The sequence below is a fragment of the Odontesthes bonariensis genome, chromosome 11 (assembly GCF_027942865.1).
Source record: "Odontesthes bonariensis isolate fOdoBon6 chromosome 11, fOdoBon6.hap1, whole genome shotgun sequence".
Lineage (NCBI taxonomy): Eukaryota > Metazoa > Chordata > Actinopteri > Atheriniformes > Atherinopsidae > Odontesthes > Odontesthes bonariensis.
This window is the reverse complement of record NC_134516.1, coordinates 6,899,229-6,918,310: the sequence shown is the minus strand read 5'-3', so window position 1 is coordinate 6,918,310 and position 19,082 is coordinate 6,899,229. Positions and strand designations below refer to the sequence as shown.

The window sequence follows — 19,082 nt, the reverse complement described above, 5'->3', positions numbered from 1 at the left end:
CCACTTTGAGATACAGGAGTGCAAGGTTTTTCATACTGATGACCAGGAGACGTAATCCATTGAAGTCTATTTATTATAAATAAAAAGCAAATTAACATGACAGGATTCCTTTGTCAGCAGGTAGAAAGTAAATAAATAAAATAAATAAATAAACTGGGGCCCTTCAGGTAAAAAAAGACAGATTAGAAGCTGCGTTAACGGCCAGAAAAAGATTTAAACATAATAAAAGAGTTAGTTAAATAGGTCAACTTTAGGAAAACTAGACATTTTACCTTCACTGGAAGCCACTCGAACCCCATGAAGGTGGTCAGGGTGCCCACCTGTCAGAAATGCAGCAACCTTTTATTCTTTAAGACCAAAGAGAAATGATGTTTAAATAGTTTATTAACTCCTCCTTTAACCGGAAATGCTCGGCCACCTGCTGTGAAACAAATAAGAGGAAAAATAAGAATTTGAAAGGACATGAAGAGCCTTCAGTTTCAGTTGTTCGATCTTAAAATCGAATGTAAAACATACGAAGGCCAAAGTAAGGAGGGTGAAAGTCTGAGCTCAGAAAATCTGGAGTCGATTAAGAGATTCTATGGTTGAGACAAGCGTGAAGAGATGAAAGCATGTAAACTGCTTCCTGTTTCCTTGAAAGACTGTAAATCAGTGTTTCTTAGCTGATAAAAACAGGCTCCATGTTCTCTGCCAGCAGATGGCAGGATTAGTCTCTCTGTGTCAGTTTTTATGTTAATAAAGCAAAATAAGTTTCATATTTAACTTTATTTAATCTTTTACCACAGAAACTGCTTAATGTCTTCATTTCTTACAGAACAGCAGAGAAGAAACCTGAACATTCTCATATGAAATCACTTCTTTGATTTCAAATTGAGACATTTATAAAAATACAAACATGCATATTTGCAGGTTTGAGTTTAAAGACTTGCTGCAAAATTAAAGCCACTCAGTGTGTTGTTTTAAAGTGTGTCTCCACACCTGAATTAATGATAAAAAACCTGATTAAGGTGAGAATGTCCGGGGCATGAAGAGCATTTCATCTCTTTAAAGCTCTGCAGAAGGAGACATTTTGGTCTAAGATGAAGCCTAAGAAGCCACTTCGCATAAAAAAGTAAACTCTCTTACTCTCAATGCTGATGAGAAAACCCAAAAGTTACAAGTATACGAGGACAAACGCCTCCTCCTGGATGTAAAACCCCTGATCTTTTATCAAAGCCCTCACGATCTGAAGAAACAGTGTGCTGTCATCTAGTGGTGCACATATCACATGACAGCATGAATAAATCCACTTAAAGCAGTTTACAGCGGGATTTATTTCCTGAATACTTATCTGATCTTATAGACACTGTAATGAATAAACATGAATCAGATTGTGATTAAAACAAAACAGAACATAAAACATGTAAAAACTAAAGAAGAACTGGTTGAATTATGGAAAACATGAGCAGATCAGCACAGAAATGACCCTGAAGTACGTGAAGTAACCGACTGAACAACCGGGAGTTTATAGGAATTTAAGAGGGAAATGAGTTTTCAAACATACAATAACTTTATTTATCTGTTTCAGGCATATTTCAGGCATGTTTCAGGCATGTTTCAGGCATGTTTCAGGCATGTTTCTGGCATGTTTCAGGCATGTTTCTGGCATGTTTCTGGTGTTCATATTTGCGCCTCAGCTTGTTGTTGCCTGCTCTGACCACCAGGGGTCAGTATGTCACAGCTCTGGATGCTCGCTGCGCAGAGGAAGCACCGCAGCTCCAACATCCCTGAATATCTTTCAAATTAAAACCATCCCTCTCCTCTGTGTCCGCTGCTCAGCAGACAAACGAGCCAACCAGCAGGCTTTTGTTTTTTGGAGCCGTGACTGAAGCGGAACGTGTTTTTTCTTTCATCTCACGCGGGAAACTTGGCGCATCTCTACATGGCAGCGTTCAGTGGCGGGTCCGCGCGTCACACATCGTCCCCCTGCGTGTGTGTTCGTGCCACCACATGAAAGCGGCTTCCACGCACTTGGAGATAAGCAGCGATGCTGAGGCATGATGTGACATTCGGCCGCGCGTAAGTTGCGCATTTGGAGAGCGGCGCGCACTGCGAACTGCACCGCTGCTCGTGAAATTTTCTGGACGCCTCGCGCAGTTGGAGTGTGTCCAGGGATGCTGCGCCTTGTCTGTCTGCCGGAGTGCAACCAGGGGCTGCGCGCTGCACCTCTGCTGAGCAGGAGAGGCAGACTTTGATTCTCACCGGAGGAGCAGCACAACTTATGGGTCGCTGCTAAGCGTCTCCTGCGGGGAAACAACTCGCTTCTGGGACTCACAGCCTGCAGGATGGGGAACAGTTTCTCCAATTTGGCCGCCTTCCAGTCCCTGCACATAGTCATGCTGGGCTTGGACTCTGCGGGTAAGACCACCGTGCTGTACCGCCTGAAATTCAACGAGTTCGTCAACACGGTGCCCACCATCGGCTTCAACACGGAGAGGATCCGGCTGGGCGGCGCGGGGGCCTCCAGGGGCATCAGCTGCCACTTCTGGGACGTCGGGGGCCAGGAGAAGTTGCGGCCCCTGTGGAAGCCCTACAGCCGCTGCACGGACGGCATCGTGTACGTGGTGGACTCTGTGGACGCCGAAAGGCTGGAGGAGGCCCGGACCGAGCTGCACAAAATCACCCGCTTCCAGGAGAACCAGGGCACCCCGCTGCTGGTCATCGCCAACAAACAGGACCTGCCGCGCGCGCTGGACGTCGGCGAGATCGAGAGGCAGCTGGCGCTGGCCGAGCTGAGCCCCTCCACGCCGTACCACGTCCAGCCGGCCTGCGCCATCATCGGAGAGGGACTGGACGAGGGCATGGACAAGCTGTATGAGATGATAGTGAAAAGGAGGAAGTCTCTGAAGCAAAAGAAGAAGAGGCAGTGATCCCCCCCCCCCCTCTGTGAAAATATTACAGCATATATATCTTTATTGATTACTCCACATGAGACGGGAATATATTTATACTGCCACCACATAAGCATCCATGTGCTCTTAACAGGCAGTAAATACATATATTAGATCATATTAAATATAATAAATCCACAGAAGAGTCATCATGATGTCAGATTAATGAGGAATGCAGCTGGTTTGCCTTGATAGATGACAGTTTTATCCCTCCTGACTGGGCGCTCTCTGTTAGAAGTTAGCAGGATTAATAATAGTTCTGGTGTTTCAGAGTGTCTGGATACTGGTGGAGCTCCCTGTTGCTGTGCTGTGCACAGATGTGAGACCTGTAGCTGTGATTAGGGAGAGATGCGAGCTGAAACGTGATTCCCCGGGGAAGGCGACACATAAAACTCTGTGGTTCTGCTTTTTTTTTATAGCTCTCCCTGCTGCACAGAGGTGGAAATATCCCAAATTAGCGGGTTGGTGTCAGACCCATGCAGGTGGAGACGATAACCAGGCAGGTTTGCACTAGGTGGTGTTGACGGGTGGTTTTTGCAGATTTTCTTTGATTATTCCTCCTCTGGAAGCCTCCACAGAGGCCTTCAGCTCTCTGAGCAGCTGGTTTTCTGTGTTCTGGAAGCAAAAAATGTACCATTTTTATTCGCTTTTCCTGTTTTTTTTTACAGCTTTGTTTTTGTTTTACCGCCTTCTCTCAAAGAAAAGTTGCTGAATAAGTTGACGGTGAACCCAAAGCTTGTCTTCTCTGTGACACAGACGGGTGGTGTTGTTTTTACGTTGCACCATCATCATCAAACCCCACCCTGAAAAATTCAGCATGGCTGCATAAAACGAGTCCCACCTCTATATTCTGACTGTTTTTGAACAAAAAATAACCACATGGTCAAAATGGTGGAATAAACGATCTAGTTACGTACAAATACATGCGGCCTCTAGTGGTCATTAGAAGAACTGCATGTGAGATGTAGCAAATAATGCATTTTAATCCTGACTGTGATGTTTTCTAAACCCTAAACAACTACTTTTGAGCTTTAACACTAATTAAGTGATGTTGTTACATACATGCAACCCTAACCTGTTATTTTAGTCCTAATCACGATCAGTTTCTAACCCGAACTTAAAACTAAGGTTAAGGTTATCGACTTGTTGGATCCATCCATTCGCTGCCCTCCTTCCTCCTTCTTGAGAATGACTTTTGCTGCTTTATGAGTCGTATTTCCCTCGTGTGTTTGGCTGAAGGAGCACTTTGCAGGTCGCAGCTATGGGTCGTGTTTAAGGGTATGAAGTAACAACCTATCGGGTCGTTGCATTGTTGTTATTCCTCGTTATGAACAGCTAACCGGTTAGCTAAGTGAGCAAATTCTACTGGTTTTCTGACTTGTTTACCAGAACGCTGACAGCTCAGGTTGGAGATCATTTCTCATCATCTGATATTCGAGGTAAAAGGAATGCATCGGTGTGAGACTGGCGTTTGATCACAGCCGCTTGGTTAGGTTCAGGAAATCTTCGTAAAAATCTTTTATTCTGGGTTAACCCGACGCTTCTGATGAAACTCTCCCTCTGCTTTGATGTTTAAAGCCAAGGGGTCCTGACAGAGGAGCGTTTTTGCAGACAAATTACCAGATTTGTTTGTTTCTCTCTGAGATGCAAGAATGTCCAAACACAGATAAATGTAGCAAAGAGAGGATTTGTGCAGTGTTTCAGTTCCCAAACAGCTTCATAAGGGCACAATCAGAAATGTTTATCTTGAAATCTGACAATAAAACAACACATAGTCGTCGGCATATTGAGTCATTTTCGCAGAACAATCACAGAAAATCAGATTTAGATTCTCCAAAACCAGACGAGGAGTGGAATCAGCTGTTGCTGAGTTTCTGAGAGATGAGACTGTTAGAAGGAAAAGTGTCTTCCTGTAGCAACGTAGTGAAACAAACTGACAGGCGGGAACCTGTTCAGCTCCTCCTGATCCCAAACAAACCCTAAACCTGACAGTATTCCCTTTATGTTCCATCTGACTCAGCTTGTAGAATAGTTAAGAAACTTGCATTGGATGTTAACTGGCAGGACTGTTGGACGTCATCGTGCCACATTTACGTGCTTTGATGTTTAAAGCCAAGGGGTCCTGATAGAGGAGCGTTTTTGCAGACAAATTACCAGATTTGTTTGTTTCTCTCTGAGATGCAAGAATGTCCAAACACAGATAAATGTAGCAAAGAGAGGATTTGTGCACTAAATCAGTGTTTCAATATGCAGAAAGTCCCCAAACAGCTTCATCAGGGTAACAATCAGAAATGTTAATCTTGAAATCTTACAATAAAACAACACATAGTCGTCGGCATATAGAGTCATTTTCGCAGAACAATCACAGAAAATCAGATTTAGATTCTCCAAAACCAGATGAGGAGTGGAATCAGCTGTTGCTGAGTTTCTGAGAGATGAGACTGTTAGAAGGAAAAGTGTCTTCCTGTTGCAACGTAGTGAAACAAACTGACAGGCGGGAACCTGTTCAGCTCCTCCTGATCCCAAACAAACCCTAAACCTGACAGTATTCCCTTTATGTTCCATCTGACTTGCAGAATAGTTAAGGAACTTGCGTTGGATGTTAACTGGCAGGACTGTTGGACGTCATCGTGCCACATTTATGTCCAAGCAGACATAGCTGACCCATAAACAGCAGCATGTTGGTGTAATAACCGTGTCATACGTGTATCTACCACCAGGGGGCAGGCATGAAGGTTGTTTTTTCGCAGTTGGAGCGTGAACGCGGCATATCTCTCTCCTCAGTCGTGGTCAGTATTGCATGATAGCCACCACTTCAGAATACGTAACCATCAGCGTTACGGCCAACATACAGCAAGACCAAACCATGTGTTCAATGCCAAAATGGAAAAAAGACGTATTTTTGGGATTAAACTCTTTGTAAACGAACTTGTGTGTTGTTGTTTTTTTATATGTGTGTGTTTGGTTTGTGTTAAGATCCATCAGGAAGTTTAATTCTCATGAGATTTTATACTTTTCAACACTATAAATGCTTAAATTGTGTGTTAATGTAACAATGTGACTAAAAAACACCCCACATGCTAAAATGCTCTTAAACTACTACATATTTATCATGAATTTGCTTCTAATTCCTTAAAGGATTGACGTGATCGACCGGAAACACATATTTTAGCTTTAATATTTTTCATCATTAGATTAATTACTGATTAAAACTGTATTCTTAAGGGTTTATGAGTTAAATCACTCGTTTTTTCTTGATGAAGGAATGCTAAAAGGCAGCTAAATTATCTTTATCAGGCAAAAGAAAACAGTTTGAACTCCTGTTTTATCTAAAATTATGTAATTTGTGAGTATTTCAGGACCAAAAACACAGATATCTCTAAAACAAGCTAAAATAGCCGGTTGTTTGTGGACAGAAGGACACGTTTTCATGTTTTCCATCATGTTATTGTGCTGGTTTCGGTCATGTAACTGGTATCCACTGTCACGTCACAGTGTAATCACTGTTTGCTTTTAGTGTAATTGCTCTGTACACAATGTTCTGCAGAAATAACCTAGTTTTTATCTGGTCTGGGGTTTAACTGGTGGGAAGAGGAAGAAGTGTTTACTGATTCCATATCAGACGCATCTGAGCTGAGGGGAGAGTCGGGGGACAAAAGGTCGCCGGCTGAAGGCACAGACGGGCATGGGAATGAATGTCTGTGTGCGTAAAAGGGATATTTTAAACTTTAATAGGATCTCACAGGATTTGAAAGTGGCTCCTGTGACAGAAAGGAACGGTGAGTTTCAGTCTCATGCCAGAGCATTTTAGGAACTGACATCTGAGAGTTCTGATGCTGCCGTCTGGACACATTTTCAGTCATGATGCTGGAACCCTCTGGTGTTTTGGGCCGCTTCATACACCCACTGGTTGTTTAAACCATATCCAGGTTGGTGTTTTGGGCCGCTTCACGCACCCACTGGTTGTTTAAACCATATCCAGGTTGGTGTTTTGGGCCGCTTCACGCACCCACTGGTTGTTTAAACCATATCCAGGTTGGTGTTTTGGGCCGCTTCACGCACCCACTGGTTGTTTAAACCATATCCAGGTTGGTGTTTTGGGCCGCTTCATGCACCCACTGGTTGTTTAAACCATATCCAGGTTGGTGTTTTGGGCCGCTTCACGCACCCACTGGTTGTTTAAACCATATCCAGGTTGGTGTTTTGGGCCGCTTCATGCACCCACTGGTTGTTTAAACCATATCCAGGTTGGTGTTTTGGGCCGCTTCATGCACCCACCGGTTGTTTAAACCATATCCAGGTTGGTGTTTTGGGCGCTTCATACACCCGCGGGTTGTTTAAACCATATCCAGGTTGGTGTTTTGGGCCGCTTCATGCACCCACTGGTTGTTTAAACCATATCCAGGTTGGTGTTTTGGGCCGCTTCACGCACCCACTGGTTGTTTAAACGATATCCAGGTTGGTGTTTTGGGCTGCTTCATACACCCACTGGTTGTTTAAACCATATCCAGGTTGGTGTTTTGGGCCGCTTCATGCACCCACTGGTTGTTTAAACCATATCCAGGTTGGTGTTTTGGGCCGCTTCATACACCCACTGGTTGTTTAAACCATATCCAGGTTGGTGTTTTGGGCCGCTTCATGCACCCACTGGTTGTTTAAACCATATCCAGGTTGGTGTTTTGGGCCGCTTCATGCACCCACTGGTTGTTCAAACCATATCCAGGTTGGTGTTTTGGGCCGCTTCATACACCCACCGGTTGTTTAAACCATATCCAGGTTGGTGTTTTGGGCCGCTTCATGCACCCACCGGTTGTTTAAACCATATCCAGGTTGGTGTTTTGGGCCGCTTCATGCACCCACCGGTTGTTTAAACCATATCCAGGTTGGTGTTTTGGGCCGCTTCATGCACCCACCGGTTGTTTAAACCATATCCAGGTTGGTGTTTTGGGCTGCTTCATACACCCACTGGTTGTTTAAACCATATCCAGGTTGGTGTTTTGGGCCGCTTCATGCACCCACTGGTTGTTTAAACCATATCCAGGTTGGTGTTTTGGGCCGCTTCATGCACCCACCGGTTGTTTAAACCATATCCAGGTTGGTGTTTTGGGCCGCTTCATGCACCCACTGGTTGTTTAAACCATATCCAGGTTGGTGTTTTGGGCCGCTTCATGCACCCACTGGTTGTTTAAACCATATCCAGGTTGGTGTTTTGGGCCGCTTCATGCACTCACTGGTTGTTTAAACCATATCCAGGTTGGTGTTTTGGGCCGCTTCATGCACCCACTTGTAGTTTAAACCATATCCAGGTTGGTGTTTTGGGCCGCTTCATGCACCACTCGTTGTTTAAACCATATCCAGGTTGGTGTTTTGGGCGCTTCATGCACCCACTGGTTGTTTAAACCATATCCAGGTTGGTGTTTTGGGCCGCTTCATGCGCCCACTGGTTGTTTAAACCATATCCAGGTTGGTGTTTTGGGCCGCTTCATGCGCCCACTGGTTGTTTAAACCATATCCAGGTTGGTGTTTTGGGCCGCTTCATGCACCCACTGGTTGTTTAAACCATATCCAGGTTGGTGTTTTGGGCCGCTTCATGCACCCACTGGTTGTTAAACCATATCCAGGTTGGTGTTTTGGGCCGCTTCATGCACCCACTTGTAGTTTAAACCATATCCAGGTTGGTGTTTTGGGCCGCTTCATGCACCCACCAGTTGTTTAAACCATATCCAGGTTGGTGTTTTGGGCCGCTTCATGCACCCACCGGTTGTTTAAACCATATCCAGGTTGGTGTTTTGGGCCGCTTCATGTACCCGCTGGTTGTTTAAAGCATATCCAGGTTGGTGTTTTGGGCCGCTTCATACACCCACCGGTTGTTTAAAGCATATCCAGGTTGGTGTTTTGGGCCGCTTCATACACCCACCGGTTGTTTAAACCATATCCAGGTTGGTGTTTTGGGCTGCTTCATACACCCACTGGTTGTTTAAACCATATCCAGGTTGGTGTTTTGGGCCGCTTCATGCACCCACTGGTTGTTTAAACCATATCCAGGTTGGTGTTTTGGGCCGCTTCATGCACCCACCGGTTGTTTAAACCATATCCAGGTTGGTGTTTTGGGCCGCTTCATGCACCCACTGGTTGTTTAAACCATATCCAGGTTGGTGTTTTGGGCCGCTTCATGCACCCACTGGTTGTTTAAACCATATCCAGGTTGGTGTTTTGGGCCGCTTCATGCACTCACTGGTTGTTTAAACCATATCCAGGTTGGTGTTTTGGGCCGCTTCATGCACCCACTTGTAGTTTAAACCATATCCAGGTTGGTGTTTTGGGCCGCTTCATGCACCACTCGTTGTTTAAACCATATCCAGGTTGGTGTTTTGGGCGCTTCATGCACCCACTGGTTGTTTAAACCATATCCAGGTTGGTGTTTTGGGCCGCTTCATGCGCCCACTGGTTGTTTAAACCATATCCAGGTTGGTGTTTTGGGCCGCTTCATGCGCCCACTGGTTGTTTAAACCATATCCAGGTTGGTGTTTTGGGCCGCTTCATGCACCCACTGGTTGTTTAAACCATATCCAGGTTGGTGTTTTGGGCCGCTTCATGCACCCACTGGTTGTTAAACCATATCCAGGTTGGTGTTTTGGGCCGCTTCATGCACCCACTTGTAGTTTAAACCATATCCAGGTTGGTGTTTTGGGCCGCTTCATGCACCCACCAGTTGTTTAAACCATATCCAGGTTGGTGTTTTGGGCCGCTTCATGCACCCACCGGTTGTTTAAACCATATCCAGGTTGGTGTTTTGGGCCGCTTCATGTACCCGCTGGTTGTTTAAAGCATATCCAGGTTGGTGTTTTGGGCCGCTTCATACACCCACCGGTTGTTTAAAGCATATCCAGGTTGGTGTTTTGGGCCGCTTCATGCACCCACCGGTTGTTTAAGCCATATCCAGGTTGGTGTTTTGGGCCGCTTCATGCACCCGCTGGTTGTTTAAAGCATATCCAGGTTGGTGTTTTGGGCCGCTTCATACACCCACCGGTTGTTTAAAGCATATCCAGGTTGGTGTTTTGGGCCGCTTCATGCACCCACCGGTTGTTTAAAGCATATCCAGGTTGGTGTTTTGGGCAGCTTCATGCACCCACCGGTTGTTTAAGCCATATCCAGGTTGGTGTTTTGGGCCGCTTCATGCACCCACCGGTTGTTTAAAGCATATCCAGGTTGGTGTTTTGGGCCGCTTCATGCACCCACCGGTTGTTTAAAGCATATCCAGGTTGGTGTTTTGGGCCGCTTCATGCACCCACCGGTTGTTTAAACCATATCCAGGTTGGTGTTTTGGGCCGCTTCACGCACCCACCGGTTGTTTATACCATATCCAGGTTGGTGTTTTGGGCAGCTTCACGCACCCACCGGTTGTTTAAACCATATCCAGGTTGGTGTTTTGGGCAGCTTCACGCACCCACCGGTTGTTTAAAGCATATCCAGGTTGGTGTTTTGGGCCGCTTCATGCACCCACCGGTTGTTTAAGCCATATCCAGGTTGGTGTTTTGGGCCGCTTCACGCACCAACTGGTTGTTTAAACCATATCCAGGTTGGTGTTTTGGGCCGCTTCACGCACCAACTGGTTGTTTAAACCATATCCAGGTTGGTGTTTTGGGCAGCTTCACGCACCCACCGGTTGTTTAAACCATATCCAGGTTGGTGTTTTGGGCAGCTTCACGCACCCACCGGTTGTTTAAAGCATATCCAGGTTGGTGTTTTGGGCCGCTTCATGCACCCACCGGTTGTTTAAACCATATCCAGGTTGGTGTTTTGGGCCGCTTCACGCACCAACTGGTTGTTTAAACCATATCCAGGTTGGTGTTTTGGGCCGCTTCACGCACCAACTGGTTGTTTAAACCATATCCAGGTTGGTGTTTTGGGCCGCTTCACGCACCCACTGGTTGTTTAAACCATATCCAGGTTGGTGTTTTGGGCCGCTTCACGCACCCACCGGTTGTTTAAAGCATATCCAGGTTGGTGTTTTGGGCCGCTTCATGCACCCACTTGTAGTTTAAACCATATCCAGGTTGGTGTTTTGGGCCGCTTCATGCACCCACCGGTTGTTTAAACCATATCCAGGTTGGTGTTTTGGGCCGCTTCATGCACCCACCGGTTGTTTAAACCATATCCATGTTGGTGTTTTGGGCCGCTTCATGCACCCACCGGTTGTTTAAACCATATCCAGGTTGGTGTTTTGGGCCGCTTCACGCACCCACCGGTTGTTGAAACCATATCCAGGTTGGTGTTTTGGGCCGCTTCACGCACCCACCGGTTGTTTAAACCATATCCAGGTTGGTGTTTTGGGCCGCTTCATGCACCACTGGTTGTTTAAACCATATCCAGGTTGGTGTTTTGGGCCGCTTCATGCACCCACTGGTTGTTTAAACCATATCCAGGTTGGTGTTTTGGGCCGCTTCATGCACCCACCGGTTGTTTAAACCATATCCAGGTTGGTGTTTTGGGCCGCTTCATGCACCCACTGGTTGTTTAAACCATATCCAGGTTGGTGTTTTGGGCCGCTTCATGCACCCACTGGTTGTTTAAACCATATCCAGGTTGGTGTTTTGGGCCGCTTCACGCACCCACTGGTTGTTTAAACCATATCCAGGTTGGTGTTTTGGGCCGCTTCACGCACCCACTGGTTGTTTAAACCATATCCAGGTCAGGGCCGGCTTTAACGCTGGACTTCCAGACAATATTGTGTCATGGGACTATGTTTTTAGGTCATGTTTGGTTTTAGATCACGTTTTAGTCATGTCTTAGTTTAGTTCTTAGTTTTCCCATGTTTTAGTTTCCCTGCAATTAGTTTCATTCACGTCACCTGCACTCATCAGTTCCCCACAGTACTTAAGTTCCCTGTTTGCTTCAGTTTTTGTGAGATCCTTGCACCATCACGCCATGTCAAGTGTTTCAAAGTTAAGTATTCATCCATGCCACGGTAAGTTGTTTTTTTGTTCCTAGTCTTGTTAATGTTTCATTTGATTCCACAGTTTAAGTTTCTTTGTTATCTGGCTCAGCCGCGCATTTTGTTTGTTACTTTGTTTTTGTAAAATAAATCTAGTTTGCTTTTTTGAAGTCCGCATCCGTGTCCTTCTCACCCACCATTACTGACACATTGTTGCATAATTATAGCAATACTGGTGGCAAAATACAGAGTTTTTACATAGTTTCTTTCAAGTGTCGGAGCCAGAAAAACAGCCAAAACAGACACCGGAGACAGTCAGAAACCCAAAGCAGTGGAGTTTATTCAGGAAAAAGGAATAATTGTAGGGTTTCCTCCGTGTTTATCCAGCTGAATCTTCCTTCCTCTCCTCGTCACACCTGCATTGCTTTACTGATCGCCTCACCTGCTGCTCTTTAGCCATCCAATGTTTTCTGTCTCAAGCCTCCTGTGTTTCCTCTGTGAATCTTCTGTGGTTTCTGACCGATAAATGTGTCAGAACCAGCTGCACTCTTCTCCTCACAGCTCTTGGGTTCGCCATCACCAAATCTGTGAACTTCCCTCCACCAGGTAACGGTCCCGTGCGTTCTGGGCTCAGACCAAACCGGCTCCAACCTGTTTTTCACTCTTGTTTTTAGGGGCCAAAGCTGCTGGATTTTCTAATAACTTCCCTTAATGTGTGTTGGAATATATTCTGATGTATCTCGGTGTAATTCGTTTTCATAACACGTGTGAGTTGGTTACATGAAGTGCTTTAGTTCATGGTTACAGACTAATATAGAGCACAATGTAATCTGTTCCACACCCCTCAGGTGAGAGCTCCTCCGACCCACGAGTCCCCTGATCGGTGCTGTGGATGGCCTTCTTCCTCTTCTTCTTCTTCCTCTTTCTTTCTTTGCTGAAGGCTCAGGGAGACGGGGAACTGGCTGTAAAAATCCAGCTTCACCTGGTTCTCCGTCAAAAACCGCCGACATCTGACTAGATCTGTTTACTTGGAGCGGTTCCTCTCCGAGGCTTCTTCCAGGAGATTTATTTATTTATTTTTTCCATGGGGCGTCAGCTCCGGCAGCACCATGTGCTCGGTGGAACCAGACATGCAGGCTGGTATCTGGGCATCTTTAGCCCCAGATCCACCAGCAGCAGGTTTGAAGCCCCCCGCTGAGCAGCTTTTATCCGGCGCGTTGGATAACGATGCAGAAATTCTGTTTCACCAGGTAAATCTGACACTAAACCCTCTGCTGTAATATTTGGTGTTTTTGCTTCAGCCAGTTGAAACATTGAACTTGTTTCTGTCTTCGACGTTAAAACACAGATAAATGCAGCAGAGGCTGGTCAGATGTGCAGAAAGTTGCCAAAGTGGCGAATCAGGGCACAATCAGAAGTGTTCATCTTAAAATCTTCCAGGGAAACATCAGATTGTTGTCAGTTATCTTAGCATCACATTATTTAGATTCTCCAAAAATAAGACTTCAAAGTCAAAGTGAACTTTATTGTCAATCCAACCATGCAATCAGTGCAAGTAATTACATAGAGGATCGAAATTGCGTCTCCCCATACTCCAAATGTGCAGCAACATTATAACACACACAACACACAGGTAAGACAAAGAAACACACATGTACAGACAAATGGACGGGTAAATAATTAGAGGTAGATAGTGATGTACAAAAGGTGCAGTAAGTAAAGTGCAGAGTGACAAAAGCAGCATACAGTGGGTGTGTATTTTCATGTTCACAGACTTTTCTTAAGTGAGTTGAGTAGTCTGATGGCCTGTGGGGAAAAACTATTGCTGAGTCTGGAAGTCCTGCACCACATGCTGCGGTAGCACTCACCAGATGGTAGGATGGTGAACAGTTTGTGTGCAGGGTGAGTCGGTCTTTGGTTATGTTGTTTGCTCTCTTGAGGCAGCGGGACGGATAGATGGTTGGGCCGATCTGGTGATCTTTTCTGCTGTCCTTACCACTCTTTGTAGGGCCTTTTGGTCGGCAACAGAGCAGCTGCCGTACCAGACTGAGAGGCTGCTGCTCTCAATAGCACCCCTGTAAAAGGTGGTGAGGGCAGAAGGGGGGAGGTTCGCTCTCCTCATCCGGCGAAGGAAGTGGAGGCGTTGCTGGGCCTTTTTGACCAGGGAGGTGGTGTTGGTAGACCAGGTCAGGTCATCTGTGATATGCACCCCCAGGAACTTGGTGCTTTTCACAGATTCCACAACACTGCCGTTTATGATGAGTGGGGTGTGTGGCAGGTGTGTCTTCCTGAAGTCCACAGTTATTTCTTTGGTTTTATTTACATTGAGTTGTAAATTATTGATGTGGCACCAGTTGATGCGTAGACTTATGGTGGAATCGGCTGTTGCTCAGTTTCTGAGAACTGTTTGAAGGACAAGAAGCATCTTCCTGTAAAATATCTGGCTGTGAATGACTTCCAGGTCGGAGGAGGGAGGAGGATGGGGATTTAGTTGTTCTCCTAACGGAAGACGAACCTTGAGGGAGATTGTGAAGATGCCGTTTGAATCCAGAGTTTAGTTTGTCAACTCAAACTTCATTTTAAACTTTATTAGGTCACTGAGCCGAAACAACAAAAGTTGAGTCAAGACAAGGTTTATGAAAACTGGGTTGGACTTTCTGGAGCGGTCCTTAACTGGTTCAGGTCCTACATAGAAGGCCGGAGTTATTTTGTTACTATTGGCAGCTATGAATCTGAGCGAGTGGCCATGACTTGTGGAGTCCCCCAGGGGTCAATTCTTGGACTTCTTCTGTTTAACTTGTATATGCTCCCATTGGGTCAGATATTGCAGAACTTTAACATCAATTATCACAGTTATGCAGACGATACACAACTTTATGTGTCTCTGTCACCAGACTGCAGCCCAGCAGACGTACTGTGTCAGTGTCTGGAGGAAGTAAACACCTGGATGAGAGAGAATTTTCTACAATTAAATGAAGACCAAACTGAGATCATTCTGTTTGGTAGCAAAGAGAAGAGGGTCAGCGTTGGTAAATATCTTGAGACTCGGGACCTTACAATCACTGACCAAGTCGGTAACCTCGGAGTGTTGATAGACTCAGATCTGACTTTCAGCAGCCACATCAAAGCTGTCACCAAGGCAGCTTTTTACCACCTCAGAAACATCAACAGAATTAAAGGTTTGCTCTCCCAAAAAGACCAGGAGAAACTCCTCCATGCATTCATCTCCAGCAGACTCCATCACTGTAACGCTCTTTTAACTGGACTTCCCAGAAAGAGCATTAAACATCTGCAGCTCATCCAGAACGCTGCTGCTAGAGTTTTAACCCGGACTAAGAGATCTGAACACATCAAATCAGTTTTAAAATCTTTACTCTGGCTTCCAGTCAGTCACAGAATAGATTTTAAAAGCCTGCTGATGGTTTACATCTGTGGTATGTTCAGAGAATATAAAGCCAGCAGAGCTCTTAGATCCAAGGACTCAGGTCAGCTGGTCCAGTCCAGAGTCCAGACTAAACATGGAGAAGCAGCATTTAGCTGTTATGCTGCAAACAAGTGGAACAAACTGCCAGTGGAGATTAAACTTTCACCAAATGGAGACATTTTTAAATCCAGGTTAAAAACATTTCTGTTCTCATGTGTCTATGCATGAAATCTGCACGCTATCTTTGAACTTATCTGGACTGTTGCTGGTTTTTAAATTCATTTAAATAATTTCATTTGTTTCTCTTTATTTTCTTTTATGTATTTTTAATGCTTCTTCCACTCCCTGCTGCAATGCTTTTATTTCATGTGAAGCACTTTGAATTGTTTTGGACATGACATGAGATGATTAGTTAAATCTCCTTTAACTAACTGTAACTTTGTTCTTGCAGAGTCCAGGTGGGTGCCGGTGCGGAGGAGGAGCCAGCAGGCCGGTCGGTGATGCTGGTCGATGGTTGTAGAGTCCCCAAAGGATAATGAGACGAAGTCAGAGCGAGGACAACAATGGGGAAGACGGGTGGGGACACAAGGAGGAAGGGTAAGAAACACGAAGGAGATTTTCTCAAAGTAGCAGAAGAATCGGCTGAATTAATATGGCGTGAGACGATCTGCAGAGCGGCTGCTGCTGCAGGTCCTTTACACTGGAAAAAATGCCTCCAAAAATAAGTAAGAAAAACAACAAATAAAAGACGTTTTTGCCTGAAAAAAGCAAAAAAATCTGCCAATGGAACTAGTGAAAATCGGCTTGTCAAGATTTCTTGAAATAAGATGTGATATTTTAGCCTGACTACGTCATACTCACGATTCTAGTCAGAATGTGAGTCTGATACCGCTCAATAGAGATTTGAGTATGGGGCGTGTTTCAACCAAACCAGGAGAAAAAATGCCTCTTCGCTCAATTGGATAGACCTACAACCAATCAGAGCAACGTAGTATGTGACGTAGATTAAGCAACACACACTTGTTGTAGGAAGGACGGCACAAACATCTTTTCTATCGATAAAAGCCTTTATCGCGTTCCTCTGTTCGTCTTTCAAAATGAATGCAATGTGGAGATCCTGTAGAACAGACTCGATGGCAGAATCTACACACCCTAGCTCTCCAGCGGCAGCCATGTTTGTTTCAAACGAAGTCAAACCAAGCGCTCTTTAGTGACGTGGTCGATAATGTCCCTGTTGATCATCTGTCCATCATCGTGTAAAGCCCGCCCTGGCAATCTGATTGGGTCGACCGATTCTTGGTCGGGCATAATGATTTCCCAACTGAGCAGAGCCAGACCGAACTTCCCGACCTAAACTTTTGTGGGCGGGGCTAAGTTCGGCTGGCACCCAGGCTAGTGATATTTAGGACTTTTGAGATAAAAGTGATCTTGAAATTAGCTTAAAAACCTCTTCAAATGTCAAAAAAAGCTTGTTTCATATGATATGTGACTCAAAATAATTTGTTTTCAAGACTTTTTCATTTAACAAGATATTCCAGATGTATTGTCTTCAAACAAGTCCCTATATCTGGCTGAAATGGTGCTTGTTAGGCAGTTGTGTCTTATATTAAGTGTAATGAGATATTATGACAAGAAATGAGACAAATATACTTGGTAAGACTTGGCTTTTTTCCCAGTGTAAGAAGACGCCTTGATGGGGGCAGACGGGGAACAGGAGCTGACCCCGGACTTCCTGTAACCTGCTCAGCCCGAAGGCTCAGAAACCAAAAACGAACGCAGCAAAGCAGGATTTATAAAGTCGTTTCTGTTCCCTCTAATGAGCATCAAGTCCTAAAACTACCCGATACACTCAGACACACATCTGTGGAAGTTTCTCACGGCCTCCATTACTTCACATCTTCCAAACGTGAATAACAAAATGGCCTCCCGCCATCGTCAACCCGCGGCGTGGGCAAACAGAGCTGAGCTGCTCACGTATGAAGCCTTTAAAGAAGAAGGTGAACACACCCCTGTGCAAACTTTACTGAGACACATTCATGTTGCTGTTGTCTTCATAAAGACTGAATCCGCTCGCTGGGATGGATTTTAATCCTCTCAGCACAGAAATGGAGAATTCATTTGTTCAGAATACTTTAATCCTTAAAGCTCAGCATCTGGTGAAGTAATCACCGAGTTGTTGATTTACAACCCAACCAACAACATATTCCTGTTTCTGATCATTTTGTGGAGAGACGACATATTTCAGAGCTCATTTCCAGCATAAATCGCCCACTTTTTCGTCTCAGCAGCTTTAGAATCTGCTCCATCTTCCTTTCAACCATCTGAGAGAGCTCCAGCTTTGTCTGCTCATCATCGTTTGTTTCTCCACATTTCTGTGGGTGTGCTGGGAGACAGATTTTCTTCTGGATGCTAATCCTTCACTCCCTCGCAGTCCACAGTGAAAGCCTGTTGTTTCCCGCGTGCAGAAGCTTTGAACGCCAACGTTCCCGCGCCCGAAGCGCACCGAGGATATCTAACCAAGTGGCACAAACCCCTCGTCACAGCAGTTGATCAAAGTCTAGACTGTAAATAACGTGAAATCTTATTTAATGGGGGCGTTTTGAAACAAAAGTTAAACAAACGTGGGCTTTTTGAAAGCTAAAACCAAGATATTTGGTTTGAATTTGAGCAATATACGGTATTTTGTCATGAAAAAAAAAAAGTTCTTTCTCCTTAAAATGACTTAAATGTAGCTACATCTTTGCCTCGTGTCATGTTTGGATGTATAAGAAAGTAGAAATTAGTCCCGCCTCCAGCTAAATGTGTAAATTAGGATGTTTCTGAACATAGAGCTCTTCTTTCAGTAATTTTTCTTTCCGCGTTTGGACTTGAAGAAGTGATTTTATCCCCAGCTGCCTTTTCTGGGAGTGATAGTCCATGTTTGGTAATGCTGATACAATTTTTATCCGTTTAAAAGCCTGGTTTTGGTCCAACTTGCACAATAATTTGCGTTTCTTCAGTTGTCATGGAAACGTGTTGACTGAGCAGAATGTTTAAAGTCAGATTAACACACTTAGAAGATTAATTTGGGAGTAAAATTCAGAAGAAGAACAAACCACGAACACCAGAAAGGATAGCATACATTTGTTAAAGACGAATAAATAAAAGTAAATCGTACTTTAAAGCCGTCCTATTTGACACTTGACATGAAAAGCCCAGTAATAACAAGCTGAAAAGAGCCTATCAAAGCAGAGCTGGACATTAAATAGTCAATTAATTGATTCCCCTACTGTGTCACAAGGTCCATAGTCCAATTATTTGGCCTTTTCTCTGGTCATGTGGTAAAAACACAGTTTCAGCATGTCCAGTGACTCTGAAGTCAATCTGAAAAACACAAATCAAGCTTTTAAACACACTATGGAGCAGAGACACAAACGTGAAACAGGGAGCAAAAACAATCAGCAAAACAACAGTAGAGACTCTCGCATTGGGCTGAAAAGAAGTCCTCACCGATAATGAGCTTCTCATCTGAAAAAAGTTAGCACGCCGCTAATAATCTGCTGCTAAATGCTAATGTTGGATAAAGCAGCTTTTTTTTTTTTTTTAAATATATTAAAGCTGACAGGTCAAATCAGTTATTTGATGGAAAGGCTCAGCCATGATGTTGTCTGATTGTTTCAGTGATGTTTTCTAGCATAAAAAAAACTCCACGTGGATGTTTACAAGGTTAAAAACTTGATTTCTGCTGTTTAACGGTCTTAGAATAAATCGACTGCAAACTGCAGTACCACCTGTGGCCACTAGCTGTCTCAGA

General features: G+C 44.7%; 1 protein-coding gene across 1 annotated transcript; it reads left to right on the top strand.

The window, feature by feature from the left end:
- Positions 1-1,886: 1,886 nt before the first annotated feature.
- Positions 1,887-5,858, top strand: LOC142391534 (ADP-ribosylation factor-like protein 4C). Its single transcript, XM_075477368.1, has one exon. The coding sequence runs from the start codon at positions 2,325-2,327 to the stop codon at positions 2,907-2,909; it is 585 nt and encodes a 194-aa protein (XP_075333483.1). The 5' UTR covers positions 1,887-2,324; the 3' UTR covers positions 2,910-5,858.
- Positions 5,859-19,082: the final 13,224 nt, after the last annotated feature.